The sequence below is a fragment of the Cervus elaphus genome, chromosome 25 (genome assembly GCF_910594005.1).
Source record: "Cervus elaphus chromosome 25, mCerEla1.1, whole genome shotgun sequence".
NCBI classification, from domain to species: Eukaryota; Metazoa; Chordata; class Mammalia; order Artiodactyla; family Cervidae; genus Cervus; species Cervus elaphus.
Window position 1 is genome coordinate 23,086,367 of NC_057839.1, and position 21,547 is coordinate 23,107,913.

Sequence of the window (21,547 nt, forward strand, 5' to 3'; positions counted from 1 at the left end):
CAGAATTATCACCTCAGTAGGAAACCAAAAATTATTTGATTTCATCTTATTATTTTAGTTTAGGGGAGAAGGACGTGAAAATCAGTAGATGGATAGAGACTGTTTTGTAAGTCATTTTAGTGATTTGTTTTGTTTTGTTCTGCATTTTTACATTAACTCTTCCATTTGTTGTCTTTATATATCAGCTTCATGAAATGAAAAATGTACTAGCAATTAGGGATTGTTTGGAATGTGCTTTTGGCATTGATAAGTGCCACTACTGATGCCAAATTGTACAGTGTTTAAGCACAGACCCATCAAGAGTCATACTGCCTGTGTTTGAATGCTGGCCCCATCACGCCATGGGCATTTGATTTTTTTGTCCTTCTTAGGCCTCCCATTACTAATCTACAAAAAAAAACACCACACCTAATAGGGGATAATCAGTGTAATGTTCTTTTGCATAGTGCCTAGTGCATAGTAATTGTTTGATAAATATTAATTACTGTTATTATTTTATAGGGGATTCCCAGGTGGCTCAGTGGTAAAGAATCTTCCTGCCAATGCAGGAGATGCAGGAGACGCCCGTTTGATCCCTGGGTCAGGAAGATCCCCTGGAGAAGGAAATGGCAACCCACTCCAGTACTCTTGCCTGGGAAATCCTGTGGACAGAGGAGCCAGGAGGGCTACAGTCCATGGGGTTGTGGAGTCAGGCACAACTGAGTGACTGAGCACACACATTCTTTTATAATAATTATAATTGTTTGAAATTATTACTACTACTATTTATCAGTTTGTTGGATATTTGTACTTTGATTTTTCAAAGTAGTTGTACTGAAAGCCCATGTAAGAAATAAAAAATAATAAGAACATATTAAAAGGGCCCCCAGTGCTGAAATCAACATTGAGTGATTTTGCTGAGCATCAGTGGAAAGGGGGTTAGTTTAAATTACTATTCAAGTCTATTAGGAAATTACAATTCAAGGCCAAAAGAAAGGGTTAAAAGTACATAAACTGTTTCCTCATAAAGTTAAGAACTTGGATGTTCTCATACACCTGTTTTCATAGAATAGGTATTAGCTTATTTGTCTGTTAAAATTGAGGAAAGGGCTGTAATTTCGTTTCTCCATTTGGAGTTTTTCCTTTTTGTTTCTAGTATGGATTTTTTTTTCCTTTTTTTTTTTCCCATCTATTTTTATTAGTTGGAGGCTAATTACTTTACAATATTGTAGTGGTTTTTGCCATACATTGACATGAATCAGCCATGGATTTACATGTGTTCCCCATCCTAATCCCCCCTCCCGCCTCCCTCCCCATCCCATCCCTCTGAGTCTTCCCAGTGCACCAGCCCTGAGCACTTGTCTCATGCATCCAACCTGGGCTGGTGATCTGTTTCACCCTTGATAGTATACTTGTTTCAATGCTGTTCTCTCTGAACATCCCACCCTTGCCTTCTCCCACAGAGTCCAAAGGTCTGTTCTGTACATCTGTGTCTCTTTTTCTGTTTTGCATATAGGGTTATCATTACCATCTTTTTAAATTCCATATATATGCATTAGTATACTGTATTGGTCTTTATCTTTCTGGCTTACTTCACTCTGTGTAATGGGCTCCAGTTTCATCCATCTCATTAGAACTGATTCAAATGAATTCTTTTTAATGGCTGAGTAATATTCCATAGTGTATATGTACCACAGCTTCCTTATCCATTCGTCTGCTGATGGGCATCTAGGTTGCTTCCATGTCCTGGCTGTTATAAACAGTGCTGCAATGAACAATGGGGTACACGTGTCTCTTTCAGATCTGGTTTCCTCGGTGTGTATGCCCAGGAGTGGGATTGCTGGGTCATATGGCAGTTCTATTTTCAGTTTTTTAAGGAATCTCCACACTGTTCTCCATGGTGTCTGTACTGGTTTGCATTCCCACAAACAGTGTAAGAGGGTTCCCTTTTCTCCACACCCTCTCCAGCATTTATTGCTTGTAGACTTTTGGATAGCAGCCATCCTGACTGGCGTGTAATGGTACCTCATTGTGGTTTTGATTTGCATTTCTCTGATAATGAGTGATGTTGAGCATCTTTTCATGTGTTTGTTAGCCATCTGTATGTCTTCTTTGGAGAAATGTCTGTTTGGATCTTTGGCCCATTTTTTGATTGGGTCATTTATTTTTCTGGAATTGAGCTTCAGGAGTTGCTTGTATATTTTTGAGATTAACCCTTTGTCTGTTTCTTCATTGGCTATTATTTTCTCCCATTCTGAAGACTGTCTTTTCACCTTGCTTATAGTTTCCTTTGTTGTGCAAAAGCTTTTAAGTTTCATTAGGTCCCATTTGTCTATTTTTGCTTTTATTTCCAATATTCTGGGAGGTGGGTCATAGAGGATCTTGCTGTGATTTATGTCGGAGAGTGTTTTGCCTATGTTCTCCTCTAGGAGTTTTATAGTTTCTGGTCTTACATTTAGATCTTTAATCCATTTTGAGTTTATTTTTGTGTATGGTGTTAGAAAGTGTTCTAGTTTCATTTTTTACAAGTGGTTGACCAGTTTTCCCAGCACCACTTGTTAAAGAGGTTGTCTTTTTTCCATTGTATATTCTTGCCTCCTTTAACCAGAATCCAACAACATATTAAAAAGATCATACATCATGACCAAGTGGGCTTTATCCCAGGAATGCAAGGATTCTTTAATATCCACAAATCAATCAATGTAATACACCACATTAACAAATTGAAAGATAAAAATCATATGATTATCTTAATAGATACAGAGAAAGCCTTTGACTAAATTCAACATCCATTTATGATAAAAACTCTCCAGAAAGCAAGAATAGAAGGAACATAACTCAACATAATAAAATCTATATATGACAAACCCACAACAAATATTATCCTCAATGGTGAAAAATTGAAAGCATTTCCCCTAAAATCAGGAACAAGACAAGGGTGCCCACTCTCACCACTACTATTCAACATAGTTTTGGAAGTTTTGGCCACAGCAATCAGAGCAGAAAAAGAAATAAAAGGAATCCAGATAGGAAAACAAGAAGTGAAACTCTCACTGTTTGCAGATGGCATGATCCTCTACATAGAAAACCCTAAAGACTCTACCAGAATCTACTCTACTAGAGCTCTACTAAAGACTCTACTAGAGCTAATCAATGAATATAGTAAAATTGCAGGATATAAAATGAACACACAGAAATCCCTTGCATTCCTATACACTAACAATGAGAAAACAGAAGGAGAAATTAAGGAAATAATACCATTCACCATTGCAACAAAAAGAGTGAAATACTTAGGAATATATCTACCTAAAGAAACAAAAGACCTATACATAGAAAACTATAAAACACTAGTGAAAGAAATCAAAGAAGACACAAATAGATGGAGAAATATACCTTGTTCATGGATTGGAAGAATCAATATTGTGAAAATGAGTATACTACCCAAATCAATCTATAGATTCAATGCAATCTCTATCAAGCTACCAATGATATTCTTCACAGAACTAGAACAAATAATTTCACAATTTTGTATGGAAATACAAAAAACCTCAAATAGCCAAAGCAATCTTGAGAGAGAAGAATGGAACTGGAGGAATCAACCTGCCTGACTTCAGGCCCTACTACAAAGCCACAGTCATCAAGACAGTATGGTACTGGCACAAAGACAGAAATATAGATCAATGGAACAAAATAGAAAGCCCAGAGATAAATCCACATACCTACGGACACCTTATCTTCTAGTATGGATTTTAAATGCAAAGTTGATTTTCAAGTGAGGGTTAACATTTCAGCTTGATGACTGATAATTATGGTCAGAATTATAGAAAAACCATTGAAACTATGTATACAGACATGCACAAATGACTTGGAATTTGATATTGAAAAAATTCAGATTGAATCATACTGCTGTACATAGTTCTGAATTGCTTTAAATTTGATCTTATAGTAACTTACATTATTTTTAGTCCTCACTCAAATGTTCCCGGACATTCCTGCCAGAATTCAAGTTCTTGGTAGTTATGATTTTGACCAAGCTTTTGCTTGGTTACTTAATTCTAAGTGGCCCGTAGCAACAAAGAACATTACTTTCAGGTGTGGCTGATGTTAGCTTCTTGTTATAGTAACTTCAGTCCCTGGGGTCCCACAGTGGAAGTACTAGTCTTTTTTATTTTTTTAGTTATAGTGAAGCTAGTTCTAAACTAAAAGGTGAAGCAGAGAAACCATATTTTCAGGTGAATCTGATAGACAGTGAAGAAGAGTTTTTCTTTGTTGTTGTTGTTATTTTGTTGCAGTAGTATTGTGTCTACTAGGAATTTATGGAATTCATAATACCTCCTTCATAAGTAATTTAAAAAGATTTGTTATATTCTTAAATGTGGCATTCATATTTTCTCAGAGAACAACATTATTTTTTGGGAAAAGCAAATCATTAAAAAATGATACCTAGGAAAAATATGATATGGTTTCACAAAATGTCTTAGTTGCCAAGTTTCAAGAATATTTTTATTGTCTGAAATGATAGTTTCATGATTTTAATTAAAAAGGGTAGCAACACACGGTGCTGTACACCTAAAACTGATCTAACATAAATCAGCTATACTTCAATTTTTTAAAAAGGGTAGCAGCATGAAATATTCAGCATCGCCTTTATTTAGTACACAATGAACACTATTTCTCAAGTAGTATTTTAATATTTGGCTTTGTCTTATGAACATTTTATCAAAATAAGCATTTACTAGGTTGTTTTTAAAGGAATGAATGAACTAAAATACATTTGAGTAATTTGTACAATTATTAGAATCTATTTTATTTTAAAATAGAATTAGTAGTTACATTACAATACATTTAGATATACATCTGCTTGAAAAGTTTAGAGATTACTAAACTTAGGCTACAGTTATCAGAAATTGTTTAAAAGTATGCCTGTGTGCTCAGTTGTGACCAACTCTTTGCGACCCCATGGACTGTAGCCCACCAGGCTCCTCTGTCTGTGGGATTTCCCAGGCAAGTATACTGAAATGGGTTGCCATTTCCTCTTCCAGGGGATCTCCTGCATCTCCTGTATTGGCAGGCAGATTCTTTACCACTGAGCCACCTGGAAAGCCCATTTAAAAAGTATGTGTGCTTAGTCACTCAGTTGTGTCTGACTTCTTGTGACCTTGTTTAGACTGTAGTCCACCAGGCTACCCTGTCTATGGGATTTTTCAGGCAAGAATACTGGAGTGGGTTGTCATTTCCTCCTCCAGGGATTTTCCTGACTAAAGGCTCGAACCCCTGTCTCCTATCCATCGGGGAAGCCCCATTTAAAAGTATAAAGGCATTTCCCATAGTACAAAATAACTGGAAGCCATCATGTGTTTTGATCAACCTCCCACTCCTGGCTATTGGAGGCACATAGAATTACCTTGAGAAAAACTGAATTCATTGACTGCTGCCTAGGAGGGACAGTGTTCCTGTCAGGCACCACGCAGTTTTGAGAGCTCAAATATTAGGGTACCCTTCTTGAATCATGGTTAAGTAGAGGGTTAGAGAAAGCAAATGAAAGAACAACCAAAACCTTATCATGATCTGAATTATAATCATTAGAAGGATGAACCAAATGGTTCAACTTCTGCCTCTGGAATTGGGATTTGGGTGGGCACAAAAAGGGGTATCATCCATTCTTTCTGACAGCTAGATGGTGCTGAGAAGCTTTTGAATAAAACACTGCTAAATGAAAAAAAAAATGTATAAAGGCATGTAAAATTTTTCATGATTCAACAGGTTTAGTGTTAAAAACAAGCTATAAAGTGGAATTAGAGTAGGATTCTAATTATGCAAGAAATCATGTATCTATAAAAATCCTATATAACATACATGTGCTCACATATCCAGAAGGAAAGTGTTATCAACAGTTATCTTTGGGTGACTCAAGGTTTTTCTGTATTTCCCAAAGTTTCTATAGTTGATATGAGTCTTATATTTGGTATATGCATATAGTAGCTTTTTAAAATATCAGGTATATTGTATTACATATTTGTTTGTTTGTTTTCTATGTCTGTACTTCTGTGAACATGGGAGTAAAGAGTGGTGAATAGAAAAGTTCCTCCTGTGGCTAATTCTTGGGTGTTGTCAAACAGGGCTCCCAGAAGCATTTTTATGCTTTTTATGCACTTTTTATGTTGGGTTCCCAGAAACATTTTAATGTACATATTAAAAATAGAACATACTTGTTCTCTAATTAGTTTCTAATTCTAAAAGAGGAGGATCAAGGGTGACAATGCATAGGTGATAGTTTCAAGTCTAAATGAAGAAAGACACTAGGATTTCAAAATACCATTGTCTGTGTGTTTATCAATTCCCTAATCCTATTGACAAACTCCAGAGGAGAACAACTTTCTGGTTTTATAGCCAGAGACAGTGAAGCGTGGAAGATCAAAAAGTTTACACAATATTCAGAAAGTAAGCCTCAACCTGTGGCTCCTCTTCAAAGCACTAGTTCATCCAGCCACGTATCATCCTGAAATTTGCAATGCATGTTACTCAGAAGCAGCAGGTACTTTGTGGCCACTAATCCTTTTTAGCTTTATAGGATTAGAAGTCTTTACTCAATAAAGTATAAATGTTCTTCTAATTAACTGCATCTCATTTTTCTTCTGGGTTGGTCATAATAGTGTGGAAAGGTCATTGGCACGTGTGTTTCACACACAATCTTGAAATGAACTAGTTTACAAAGCTCTATTTTCAGGTGCTGCTGTTGGTTGAACTTAATTTATTAAGAAGGCAAGAAGCTTTTCCTCATTTAAGTACTTGAGTACTTTATGGATCCCAGTGAAGTCTCTGTGAGGGTTTGCTTTTTGATTTCTCTCTTTCGGTTTCTTGTCAGTGTTGCTGGCTTCTTATTACAGAAAGAATGAGGGTAGAAAATAAAGTGCTGTAGTAAATGCTGCAAAAGTAGCAGAAGGATGGCCAAAGGAGTGGTTCTTGACTCTGTGGTCGTTCCTCTCTGGAAAAACAGAATATTCAATAGTGCCCTATTGAGCCTCACATTCCCCTGCCTCCAGTAGCGCTGGCTCAGAACTCAGCAGGCTTTGTCTCTGAGGAAGGGGAGAGGCTGCCCCAGCCCCAGGGACCATAGGGGGTGACTCTGGTTCAGCTCATGTTAACCAGAGCAGGTGACTGACAAAGACTGAGACAAAGATTTTTTTTTAATTATACATCCATTATATATTCAGAGATAATTTAAACCTTACATAATTTTGAAAAGAAAAGTTTAGCTATTTTTTAAGGGCATTTGCCACTGAAATGCTAGAAATAATTCTACTCTGACTAAAATGAGACAGTCGAGATATTTGGCTAAAACAATTTCTGGTCAAGTCAAAAGGGTGAAATATCTCCATCACTAAAACTGTAACTTCCTTTATGCTTCGACAGGGAAAGGGAAGCAAGACTGATAAATTACCCTAAATATTGTATATTCTAAATAAATTATTTTCAGTGCTTGGGAGTGAAATATAACCAAAGATAGAATTAAGTGTTTTTACATATGCTCACATGCTTTTCAGTTTAGAGTGATTCAAATCCAGTGTAATTCATGTGAAAAATTAAAAGACTTATTTCCAGGGATTAATATTTGAATGATGTTGTGCCTTCGTCAAGGTGACTAAGTTCTTAGGAAATAAACTTGGTAGTCGGGCAGTTATAAAGAATAAACTGGAAGCAAAGACTGTATCTTTGAAAAGTATCTAGATTTTGTATGAGATAAATTTTGGCTGTCTGCATAATCTCTCCAAAGAGCAGATGCCCCTCAAAAACATAATTGTGAAATGAAGAGGGTGCAAAATAACAAATATTTCCTTAAAAGCATGTACTATCCCTTTTCTGCTTTATTTTTCCCACACTTTGAATTTGAAGATCTCTGTGGAACTTGATGATGACTGAAGCAACTGGTCTAGTTATTGGTAACGATCCGTTTACTAATGTCATCCATATGCCGCTAGTGCTGAAGCATATTTCCCGACTGTTGTTTTAGGTCACTCAAGCCCTTTCCAGAATTGTTCATGAGTGAGCGAACTGTTCAGCTGCAGTGTTCTCAGGGTCATGTCCGGAAGCTTTCTGTGTAGAATAATTCCATTCCCTTTTGATTAAAGGGCTCCAGCTAGCTAGATCAAGAAATACCCCGTGGAGATTTTGGAAATCCTTCTCACGAACTGTTCATGCTAAGAAATACCACGAAAGAACTCTGGGCCCGGGTTTCTCACTTTCTTCCAAGTAGACTGTTGCACAACTTTCCTTGCCTCTCCCTGTCCCTCCAAGAGAGACGTCATGCTGACACCTTGCCCCTGCATCCTTGGCACTGTGTCACTCAGGTCGCTATAGCAACAGCACACACAGGGTAACATTCCCCAGTAACTACGGTGGCTGGGACCTGAGTCAGTTGAAAAGTTCCACTGGGTTTTTATTAGCGTCTGATGCAGCCCCGTGTTATCTACAGTTCCGAGCCCATCCAAGGCTCACACACAGTGATGCTCAGCACCTTCCAGTGTTAGATGGTCCAGGGACCTCTCACCAGAGTCACTGCCATTGCTGGCTCCTTCCAGGGTGCCCCTCAGTAATACCTATAATAAGCAGCCAAGAGTAAACTCAGGTCCTGCTGCTGGAACTCCATTTCTACTGTTGTATATCTTGTGTGCTTAATAACTGTCAGTGACCTTGGTTGATGATCAAGAAGCCCCTCTTTTCACCCAGGGAACTGGAAAATAGTTAACATCCCAGAAGACACATCTTCACCCTTGTGACTGAGAAGGATATGTGTTGAAGAATAAGGATGGAATTACTGTAATTCTCTTTGGGGATTTGTGATTGTGAAACATACTATTTAATATGGCTTGAAAGTGGTCCTAGAGTGACCAGTGTCATCTAATATGGGATTTGGTTTCTTTTTCAGACATGGAGATGACCTGATTGTGACTCCCTTTGCACAGGTAAGCACACTTGCTGCTGGACAGGTTTTTCAGTCCTCAGAAAATGTTAATGGCAGGAATTAGTTCTGGTTCTTAACTTCATTCTAAATCAAACACAAGTACAGATACAAATTCTGTGGTTCACTCAAGTAATCTGAAAGCAATGCTAGAGAATATAACCTTGTCTATATTGGTCTGTTTCTTATAAATCCATAGACCCAAAGAGTATCTTTGCTTCAAATTACAAATTGCCCAAGTGACATACTTAAGTGGGACCACATTTCCTTAATTGACATAAGCACTAGAAGAGGAAAACTATATCATGGATTAAATTACATTTAGTATAATTAGGTGCATGATTAGTGCTTGAAATTCAATATTCCAATTCAACCTGATGCTTTATTTACTCTCCTTTTAAACATGGTATTTGTCCAGAGATTTAACTGAATGGCATATTTATGTTTATGTGTTCCTTTTAGGTATACAAATCATGAAAACACTTTAACCACATGACCCCAGAAATACTAGAAGGTGAAAAAAATCTAAAGAATTTTAGAATATAAAGTAGTTGATAACCTGATATTCTTAGCATAGACCAGTGCTTCTCAACTATAGCTACACAGTAGAATCGCCTGGAGAGAGTTTATCCCATGCTGCACCTCTGATCAATTGAATCCAAAAATCTGGACCCAGGCAGTATAATTTTTAAAACCCCAGTATTTTCTCAGGGAAAGTTGAGAGCTACTGGTATGGGCAGACTAGGGATGGAATGGGATTAAACTGATTTAACCTGGGGCATGAAGCAGGTTTGGAGCAGGAAATGGCAACCCACTCCAGTATTCTTGCCTGGAGAACCCAATGGATAGAGGAGCCTGGTGGGCTATAGTCCATGGGGTCGCAGAGTCGGGCACAACTGAGAGAGTGAGCACATGAAGCATTAAAGTCAACACTGACTGTTAATAAGAGAGGGTAAAGCATCTGCCTGCAATGCGGGAGACCCAGGTTCAATCCCTGGGTCAGGAAGATCCCCTGGAGAAGGACGTGGCAACCCACTCCAGTACTCTGGCCTAGAAAATTCCATGGATGGAGGAGCCTGGTGGGCTACAGTCCATGAGGTCACAAAAAGTCGGATATGACTGAGCAACTTCACTTGTAGAGGGTTATAAAAATGATAATCAAAAAAAAAAAATGATAATCAAGGCTAGGTTACGTCAAAACTAGCTCTAGTGACATAAGCAACTCACTAACTTCTCTATGACTTTTTTTCCCAGTTGGTAAGATTGGGGATTCAGCTGGTTTAAGATAGACCCCAGTCAAAGCCTTTCACCTACTCTTGCTAATGAATGTGCATGGGCAAGCCTGTTCTCCTCTGTGAAATGACACAAGAATACTTGTCTCATAAGGTTATCAAGAGATTGAAATAACACCAAGCTTATTTCTAGAAAATAGAATACTTAATGAATTTTGTGTTGTTATCAGCAAGGCTTCTTTGATCTCCAAAATTTCATAATAGGTATTGTTTTTAAAAATGAATAATGACAGTGTTTGGATAGCAGAATTATGTATGGTTCTAATACTTTTTCAAATTTCCTGACATTTTAAAAAATTTATTTGTTTTTGGCTGTGCTGGGTCTCCGTTGCTGGGCAGACTTTTCTCTGGCTGTGGTGGGCAGGGGTTGCTCTTTAGTTGCAGAGTGAAGGTTTCTCACAACAGTGATTTCTCTTGTTTCCAAGAGCCCCTTTGTAGCATGTGGGATCTTCCTAGCCCAGGGATCGAACCTGCATCTCCTGCATTGCCAGGAAGATTCTTTACCTCTGAGCCACAAGGGAAATCCCAAATTTCCTGAAGTTTTTAATTGCTATAATTAGATCAAAATTTAATGAATCCATAAATAGCAAAGTATGTAGTGATATTTTTCATTAATGCGGGCTATTAAAAATAGAATACCGCCACCCCCCCTTTTGGAAGTTTAAGTCTCATTTGTTTAAAATTTTACTGGAGATCATTAGTTTTTTCTAATAATTATATTTCTATGTTAAAAAAATTACAGTCATGTTTCATCATATTTTGTGATAATAAAATCTTACAAAGCTAAAGACTTTTAATCAATAGCTGTCAAGAACCCATAAATTTATACCTAAAGCTGAGTAACAGACTAAATCAGGTAAGATAATATACAAATAACCATCATCAAATATAGAAACAATCATTCCAACCTGAATATATTTAGGTCACTATTCTTGCTTCCAACTAAAACCTCTAGGTGTTGTAAGAACAATACACTTAAGTATGTAGTAAAATGTGAAAAAAAGTAATCTGTATATCTTATGTCAAGTAGTATGTGTTAATCTCCAACTAATTGATCAATAAATTTCGACTTGAACCTTGCCATTAATACTCTCCAATTTTAAGGAAATCTAGTCTTTTCCATATCAGACAGTTTCTGTAAAGTATTATAATTGATATACTGAGAAACATATTATGTAAAATATCACTTAGTCTCTGTCAATGAACTGTTTAACTAGGATGTGTACTTACTAATAATACCCTTGAAATTGGATCTTTGAATAAAAAACACTCTGTATAATTTGTGGGTATATATGATGCCTGAAAATAATCCTTAGAATCTACTTACGAAAGTTTGTTTATGATTAGCTTAATGACTCATATCACCTTATGGAAGGTAGTTATTGCCCAAAAGGCTGCAGATTCTTTATAAGTGGCTGCATCACAGCTTTCACAAGTGGCCTTTTACAAGAGTTTATAATCTAAAAAACTCTATATATGTATGTGCTAGTTGCTCAGTCGTGTCCAACTCTTTGCGACCCCACGAACTGTAGCCTGCCAGGCTTCTCTGTCCATGGAATTCTCCAGGCAAGAATACTGGAGTGGATTGCCATTCACTTCTCCAGAGGGTCTTCCTGACCCAGGCATTGAACCCTGGTCTCCTGCATTGCAGGCAAGTTCTTTACCATTTGAGTTACAGGGAAGTCAGAATTTTATTTTAAAGCCTATTGAACCCTGAACTATTTTGATAGAGCATCTTTGGGGAAGGAACTATGAAAGAAGAACCAGTTAGCAGCAGTTGTCTGTGGCCTTCTCTTCAGCTTAATTGGGCACCACAAGCTTATTTTGTAATGTAGGGTAGTGTTAGTCGCTAAGTCGTGTCCAACTCTCTTTGTGACCCCTACAGACTGTAGCCCACCAGGCTCCTCTGTCCATGGAATTCTCCAGACAAGACTACTGGAGTGGGTTGCCATTCTGCTTTTTGACCCAGGGATCAAACCTGGATCTCCTGCACTGCAGACAGATTCTTTAGCATCTGAACTACAGGGAAGTCCCTCCTCAAAGTTATAGTATAGGCTGGAGTATTCACCATTTAATGCTAAATATTATGATGCTTAAATGGGAAGATGTTTTTGTCACTTGAGTTGAAACCAATATTATTGGTCAACTATACCATGGTTGTTTTCACCAATATTCAGAGAAGACTATAGACATTTAACAGGTCATTCAGGGAAGTGTTGAAATAGGCCAAAATATTCCCCTCGTTCCCAACATGCTTTGGGGTTGCTAATTTCACACTAGATTATTCCAATGAAAAAAGCCATACTACTTTCAAAATAAAACCTTTGGCATACAAAAAATAAATATGAGTAAAAGGAAGAAAAAGAAAAGTCCCTATAATTCTAAACCCCAAAAGACTGACATTTTACTTTCTACCCCTTTCAGTTTATTTTCCTGTGTGTATTTGTTGTCGTTGTTGAGTCAGTAAGTTGTGTCTGACTCTTTCCATCTCATAAACTACAGCACACTAGGCTTCCCTGTCCTTCACCATCTCCTGGAGTTTGCTCACACTCGTGTCCATTGAGTTGGTGATGCCATCCAACCATCTTGTCCTCTATCACCCTTTTCTCCTGCCCTCCATCTTTCCCAGTATCAGGGTCTTTTCCAATGAGTTGGCTCTTCACATCTGGTGGCCAAAGTATTGGAGCTTCGGCGAAAGTCCTTCCAGTGACTATTCAGGGTTGATTTCCTGTGTGTATTTTCCTTCTCATAATTCTTTAAAATGGGCCTCCTGCTGTCTCAGCTGCTCAGAGGCTCCTTCCAAGCCCATCTCATTGTCTGCCTCTTCTTGAGAACTCATTTCTTCATGCTTTACCTTCATCTCCAACGCATGAAAGGATCCCTCGCTGTTGTTCCCCAGCCACAGTTTCCTGTGAAGCTAAGAGAATAAAATCTTAGGTTGTAAGAGAAATTGGGAAAATGTGCAAGATCATATTCCACTTTGATGGACAGAGCTGAACCTAAAGCATCAAGCATAAACATAACCTTCAGGAAAGATCCTCCACCACCCCTCCATATTCTATTCCCAAGTCTGTAACACTGTCAGGGTTAGAAATTCTTGCTGGTGTTCAATCTAAACACTTTTCCACTTTTAGTTTCTTATGTTTCCCCCTGCAAATTCAGAATCTTTTTGCTCCCAGGAAAATAACAGCTCTAAATATTTTATTGTTTTACATTTGAAATATTCTTCTGTGCTTATGCTGAAATCTTTATGTTTGGGTATTTCCTTAGAGTAAGTGTTGACAGGAATGATGTCATGTCATCTGATACCACTTAGCAGCTGACCTTTTCCTCCCAAGGGTGAAGTCTCAGTTTGGCCAGAGATCTTAAGGGGCCAAGGAACACCAAGGAGGCACAACACCGATGCAGTATAGGAACCCTGCTTTGTAACCAGTTGCCTCTGGCCCTACCTTTTCCCTTATTTGTATCAGTTCATGAGTGACCACCTTGTAAAATTCTTTGTCAATTAGAATCCTCCCCTGGAAGTGTGCAGTATTCAAAGAAGTGGAATCTTTAGTTCAACAAAGGGCAGAAAATATCCAGATGTTATCTTGTATCCCCCACCCTCACATCACTCAGATTGAGCGAGATACACTTGATTTAAAGGTACAGAGTAGGAACAGCGCAATCATTTCACCTTTATTCTTACCAAAATTATAGCACCTAGGGTAATTTTAGGAAAAACATGGTGGTTATTAACCCTGTAGAACATTACTATCCCATGGTAATGGGACATTGTTGATTTTTAAAAAACACCTCTGTATGTCTTTTCCCGTTTCACCCAGAAATAGCAATCTTGTGGTCTTATCATTGAATCCAATAGGATCTCCTTGTTTCTTTCTCTAAGAAAGAAGAAAATCATCAGATTTCAGTTGCTTCTACCTGTTGGGTTTTTTATCCTTCATTAAAATAAATTTCAGTAGCATGTTCTAGGAATCTAAATACCTTTGGGGTTGAACTATATGAAATTATCAATATTCAACCTTTGCTGGCATACAAAAACAGCAAGTTCATATAGTTTAATCAAACATAACTTGGAAAGACATTTTCTGCCAAAATGACCTTTCTATCTTGTAAATAATCACAATTTGGCTCCAGTATTTTTTCTGGAAGCAAAACCAAGACAAAGAGTTCTTTCTCCCTCCTCAGACCCTCCGCCCCACCCTATCTAAGGCCTGTGGCAACTCATAGTCTGTGCTTTACTGCCATCTAGTGGCTTAATGTGTATCCGGAATGAAAACATCCTCAAAGCTCTTTATTTCGTGGTTGTTACTTTATCAAGCAGGAGTTTTTAACAGGACTGTCATTGCCATATCTTTTTTTTTTTTTTTTTTTTAAAGCACTCTCCTCTTTAGGTCTTTTCCAGAAATTATTAATATAGAAGTACACATTCCTTTTATGTGAGTACGTTCTGGTGTTTAATGAAATCCACTTTTGTCTGCCATTTTCAGAGAATCTTGTTGGTTAATAAATGTTGAGAAATACCTAAGAAAGGGGATTTCTCCCAGCACTGCAGTGGTTAAGACTCTTCCCTTCTACTGCAGGGAACAGAGGGAGTAGGGGTTAGGGAACTAAGATGTTTCATGCTGTGTGGTGCAGCCAAAGAAAAAAACCCCAAGAAAGTCTTCGATTAATGTGTGTAAGTAACATTTGATCCCTCTTACAGGCCAATACAACTGTGTGGAAAAATTTCCGTATCAGTGTCCTAATTATCTTTTCTAAAGTGTTTTCCTCTTTCCCAAAGTATTTTGACCTTGAATCATTATGCTTTTGCTTGGAGGACCAGAAGAAGAAGAAATGACCCTAATTTTGTAACCATTGAGCTGTTAATGTGCGAGAAAAACCTCAGGGACCTTTTGGTTAGTAATCAGTAGAGACTGACGAAAAAACTATCGGAGTGTTAGAGCTCTGACTACAGCTCTTAAAGGGTTGAATTCAAGGGCCATGAGAGCTGCTCTGTAACAAAAGTGAAGAAAAATGAAACCCTGACTCAGTGGCTTGTGTGAAACTGTTTCTGGTTCTTCCCCTATAATCTGCAGAGGCAGATGCTTCACTCTTTGTGTCCTCCAATGTCAGTGAGAAACAGAGAAGTCTAACACAGTGCCTTTGGGTTGTGTCACCCAGGATCACTGAACTTGGCCCAGGGCAACACCTCTTATAAGATTTGATTGGCACTTCTATTTACACTTCCGCTGGTATCATAAATGTCATGGTGCAGAAGATAATAGTTAATGCTAAATATCACATTATAATATGTTATTTGCCCTCAGTTCAGTTCAGTTCAGTTGCTCAGTCGTGTCCAACTCTGCGACCCCATGGACTGTAGCACGCCAGGCCTCCCTGTCCATCACCAACTCCCAGAGTTTACTCAAACTCATGTCCACTGAGTTGGTGATGCCATCCAACCGTCTCATCCTCTGTCATCCCCCTTCTCCTCCCACCTTCAATCTTTCCCAGCATCAGGGTCTTTTCAAATGAGTCAGTGCTTCACATCAGGTGGCCAAAAATCGGAGTTTCAGCTTCAGCATCAGTCCTTCCAATGAATATTCAGGACTGATTTTCTTTAGGATGGACTGGTTGGATTTCCTTGGTGTCCAAGGGACTCTCGAGAGTCTTCTCCAACACCACAGTTCAAAATAATCAATTCTTCAGCACTCAGCTTTCTTTATAGCCCAACTCTCACATCCATACATGACTAGTGGAAGAACCATAGCTTTGACTAGACAGACCTTTGTTGGCAAAGTAATGTCTCTGCTTTTTAATATGCTGTCTAGATTGGTCATGACTTTTCTTCCAAGGAGCAAGCATCTTTAATTTCATGGCTGCAGTCACCATTTGCAGTGACTTTGGAGCCCCCCCAAAATAAAGGCTGTCACTGTTTCCATTGTTTCCCCATCTATTTTCCATGAAGTAATGGGACTGGATGCCATGATATTAGTTTTCTGAATGTTGAGTTTTAAGCCAACTTTTTCACTCTCCTCTTTCACTTTCATCAGGAGGCTCTTTAGTTCTTCGCTTTCTGCCCTACTATCTGCCCTGCTATTTGCCCTACTACAAGAAAAATAATGTAATACTTGCACCCATGGGGAATGATATAGCTACCAGCTTATTTACTGCGGCAGTGTTTGTAAAAGTGAAATTTAGGAGACAATCTAGAAGTCAACGAGTGACATATATACACTACTGTGTATAATATAAATAGCTAGTGAGAAGCTGCTATATAGCATAGGGAGCTCAGCTCATGTTCTATAATGACCTAGAGGGGTGGGATGGGGAGGTGGGAGGAGGCTGAACAAGGAGGGGGCTATACTTAGAGCTGATTCACCTTGTCGTGCAGCAGAAAGTAGCACAACATTGTAAAGCAATTATACTCTAATTAAAAAATAAAAAGTCAGTGAGGAGAGGGGACAGGCAGCTGATTGGAGGAGGGGCTAAAAGGGAAATTTCTTTCTTCACTTTTTATTTTGAAATATTTCATCCAGATAAGAGAAATTATCTAGTGACTTTCTAAAACATAAGAATAAAAATCAGCAGTTTAAGAAATAGAACAGTGCCAATGTTTTAATGCCCTGAGTGTCCCTCCCAGAGTCCATCTATCTACCTCCTCTCAGACATAATAATTTTGATTTTTATCTTTGTTATTGAGGAGACAGTTTACTTTTGTTTAAACTTTGTACCATGTGAAGATACAGATTATGCAAAAATAAATACAAAATTTAAAAATTAAATTTAAATTAAAAAAAATAAAATATCTAATTTAATATCTTTAGTATAACGGAGGCGAAAACCTTTACACAGAAAAACAAGTGGAGTATGTCTTTCATGAAGTAATGCTTACTTTCAAGTGAGCATAGAACATAATTACCTGTGATACTATTTCTATTTGTCCAGCTGTCAGATGCAGTGCACTTACTGTAATTTATTAAAAATGAAGTTCTCAGAATTCTGAAGTTAACATTTTGCCTAGAACAAGGATCAACTTGGGTGTGTGTGTAATAATCTTATTCAAAATGCTTTATTAGTGTATTTGATATTCAATTTTTAAAGCATAAATTCAGCTTGCATGGTTTAATGACAGCGGATCATTTGTCAGAATTCTTCCTGCATCATTCAAGATTTCATGCCTAATAAAAGACATCATGGTTTGATGTCAGCAGTTGGCTATTTGAATACTTCGTCATAGGCAGCATGACCTTTCAGTACCGTGAGTTGTTTATATGTGATAATGAGCCAGATTTTTCCAGTGACTGAGTTAATCGTGATTGGCACCTTAGAAAATGTCATTAACTCCTAACGCTGTAGGTCACTCCCTGTGCATGCTCAGCCGTGTCCACCTCTGGGACCTCATGGACTGTAGCCGGCCAAGCGTCTCTGTCCATGGTTTTCCGGCAAGAATACTGGAGCGGGTTGCCATCTCCTCCTCCAGGGGATCTTCCTGACCCAGGGATCGAACTCTCATCTCCTAAGTCTCCTTCATTGGCAGGCAGATTCTTTACCACTGAGTCACCTGGGAAGTCACTGTCCCAGGGCATAAACAGTTTCCCAGTAACTTAAAAGAATTAATGCCAGTTTCAAAAATATCTGAGATATTTTTGTCTTAAAATTTAGACTGACTTTAGTCTAGGTCAGTGCCAAATGACAAAATTCTGGAAACAGTTCTGGAACTCTTGGAGCAATTATATAAAATGTGCCCCTCCCACCCCGCCAGTGTATTGTCAGTGATAGGCCTTAAGTCAGTTTCCTACGCACACACCAAATCATTACATAGACTGTCGCCATATGGGCTAATATTCACTGAGTGCCTTCTGTTCGCTGAGCATTGTTCTTGGCACCCAACCTGCCGCGTCACTTCATTTTCACGGCAACCCTGTGACGTAGATGTCACTATGCGTGCGTGTGTGCTCAGTCGCTTCAGTCATATCTGACCCTGCAATCCATGAACTGTATCCCGCCAGACTCCTCTTTCCATAGAATGCTCCAGGCAAGAATACTAGAGTGGATTGATATGCCCTCCTCCAGCGGATCTTCCCAACCCGGGAATCAAACCGATATCGCCTGTGTTTCCTGCCTTGGAGGCAGGTTCTTTACCCACTGAGCCACCTGGAAAGCCCAGATGTTCCTATAAAACCTGTTGGTCACTTAGTCATGTCCGACTCTTTGCAATTCCATGGACTGTAGCCCTCCAGGCTCTTCTGCCAATGGAATTCTCCAGGCAGGAATATTGGAGTGGGTTGCCATTCCCTTCTCCAGGGGATCTTCCCGATCCAGGGATTGAACACAGGTCCCCTGCATTGCAGGCAGGCTCATAACCGTCTGAGCCATCAGGGGAGTCCAGATGTTACTATACTGGTTTACAGATGAGAAACTTAGGGTCAAAGAGATGATAGAATTTTGTGAGTTCACACATTGACTATGTCAGAGAGCCAGGCAATCTGGGTTGTTGTGTGGTACCTAATAAGACATCTGAAATCTATGTTCTAGATAAACTTAACATGCTGGTTGCCCCCCAGATGACCCATAATCTCACCTAATATAGACTCCATCCTGGGGGGACTTGTCCATTCTAGGAGAAAGTGAGGGGGTAGACGGAGATCCAGTGCTCTTGTCACTTCTCTCCTCTGGTCCTCAGATTCTTTTGCTACTTTATAGTTTCACTATAAGTAGAAAAAGGAAGAGCTGTTAGAGAGAGTGGGACCCGTTGGTACATGGATATGTTCATTGTCCATGGAGTACCTTCTGTGGGCCAGGCACTGTGCGCGTCCAGGGCAGTCTCATTTTGCTTGAGACCTTAGAATTCATGATTCAGATAACCTTAATGAATAAAAGAATCTCTGTTTACTAGAATAGCTGTGTGGTAAAGGGGAGAAAACGATTTAAAGTATACTCAGTTTGCTGACTTCAAGACTGGCGTTCTTGGTGAAGATATTGAGAATTTTGTTTTACATTTTTTACCTAAAGTGAAACTTGAATATTTTACACGATGCGATTTCAAATTTATAGAAGATGCAACAGCAGCCCTCTATGTATATTCCCTGGGATACTATTTTACTGACTGGGGAATCTAGTAATACTGTGGCAACTGCTGCTAATGTCACCATATTCGTAGACAATGCGGACTAGTATCTGGAAAATCCCTAAGTCTGGCCTCTCTGGATTTCAAATAGATCTATGTCACCTTCACCAGGTGCTGGGAGATTCTTCAGTACTATATGAAGCTACGTTGCAAGCAATATTAAACTTTCACTTAGCAAACTATTTTTAAAAATCACCAAACTGTTTCATATTGCAATAAAGAGGGCCTTATTTCAAGAAGTTTAAGTAATCCTTTTTTCTTGTAGGTCTTGGCCAGCCTGAGAACTGTACGAAACAACTTTGCTGCTTTGACTAATTTGCAAGACCGAGCACCTAGCAAGTAAGTTATTCTTTTTACCCCCACCTTCCAGCTAACCTTTCAAATAGTGTTTTCTCAGTTTGCTTGAACTCAAGGCAATATATTAGATTTCTCTAATCATGGCCATGGTGTCTAACCATTTACACTAAGTCATATGAAGTCCTGTTAATTTTCTATAAATACTTTGTAGTGATGGTTCTCATATCAGAAATGAATCAGGATGACAAATAAATACAGTGATTCCATCTGTCAGAGATCACCTGGCAGAATCAGTCCTCTGTCTAGTCATTTATATGCAGGGTAACTTTATAGTTTGGACTTGCTTCATAAATTAACCATTGACAAATAATGTCATCAAGACTTGAAGTTAACCCAAAGGCATCCTCTTAATTCTAGCACAGCCATTCCTTGGGGAAGCCTCATATCACAGGTGTGTGTCTTAGTCTCTCAGTTGTGTCCAACTCTTTGCAACTCTGTGGTCTGCAGCCCTCCAGGCTCCTCTGTCTATGAGATTCTCCAGGCAAGAATACTGGGATGGGTTGCCATTCCCTTCTCCAGGGGATCTTCCCAACCCAGGGGTCGAACCCGGGTCTCCTGCATTGCAGGCAGATTCTTTAGCGTCTGAGCCACCAGGGAAGACTCATATCACAGGGAAGATTCTAATTCTCCTGCTGTTACTGACTTGGATCATTAGCAGCAAGGAACAGTTAACAAAATTGGGATTTATGGGATGACAGGGGAAGGAAGTATTTGAAAGAGAGAAAGATGAGAAGGAAAATAATTATAACTCGGGGCTTCTAATAAAGATGGGAAATGAAAAAATAAAGAAAATTAATTTTTCAAGATTAAATGGAAAACTGATTAGTTATTCACATGCCTTTATTGTGATAACCTATTATGAATAATGAGGGCTTCCCAGGTGACTCAGTGCTAAAGAATCCACCTGCTAGGCAGGAGACTCAGGTTCAATCCCTGGGTCTGGAAGATCCCCTGCAACCCACTTCAGTATTCTTGCCTGGGAAATCCCATGGACAAAGGAGCCTGGTGGGCTACAGTCCATGGACACGACATAGTGACTAAACAACATTATGAATAATACAATATTATCATTAAAATATCAACTCTGAAGAATTTTCAAGGAAAAAAATTCCTTAAATCAATATTAAGAGGACAGTGACTAAAAATGTATTTGAACTTATCTATGCATATAAAATTTTGTTGTAATTACTACTTCATAACACACAAACAAAATCTAAACTTTCCATCCCATAATAGCAGAATCCACCTCCCAAATTCACATTTCCTGTGATTAAAATAAGCTCTGGCCACTATGCCCTTATTTTCTGTGACAGGACAAGGTTTAAATTAAAATATCAGTATAAATGCCACAAAGCAAATAACTGGAATGGAACTCAGAAGCTTCAGTTGACTTTCACGTTTTGCTGGTAATGAAATTTTGCAGCTCTGTTCCCTCAGGCTAAGCATTTCTCACCTCCCTCTTCCCCTCTTCATCCACTGGGCTAACTGTAATTCATTCTTTAGGTTACAACTTAAAATGTAATTTCATTTGGGGCACTATCTCTAGGTAACACCCCACGTGCATCCACACCCACAGGACCCAACCCAGGAGGTATGCCTATCCATCACCTTCTGATTACATTCTGTCCTTCACCTCTGTTTTAGCACATTCCTCTCAGTATTCCAGTTGCCTGTTCTCTTGTCTGAATGCTGCTTAAGAATTTCGGGTCCCAGAAAGCAGAGGTTGTATCTGGTTCATTTTTGAATTCACAGTGCCTAGTGTAATACCCAGCACAGTCATTATTCTGCACGTGCTTGATGGCTGGCAGGGCGACACAGAAATCCAGCTTGGGAAACCTGAGGGTATGT

At 38.8% G+C, this 21,547-nt stretch overlaps 1 protein-coding gene across 9 annotated transcripts in view; it reads left to right on the forward strand.

Annotated features, from left to right (window-relative positions):
- The window catches only part of PDE4D (phosphodiesterase 4D), a 1,564,000-nt gene that overhangs the window by 1,342,216 nt on the left and 200,237 nt on the right, over window positions 1-21,547 (forward strand). For all 9 annotated transcript variants that reach the window (XM_043887126.1, XM_043887128.1, XM_043887124.1 and 6 more), the window contains 2 exons: window positions 8,906-8,942; window positions 19,608-19,681. In XM_043887126.1, coding sequence (XP_043743061.1) covers window positions 8,906-8,942; window positions 19,608-19,681 — 111 coding nt within the window. The remainder of the gene's footprint in view (window positions 1-8,905; window positions 8,943-19,607; window positions 19,682-21,547) is intronic.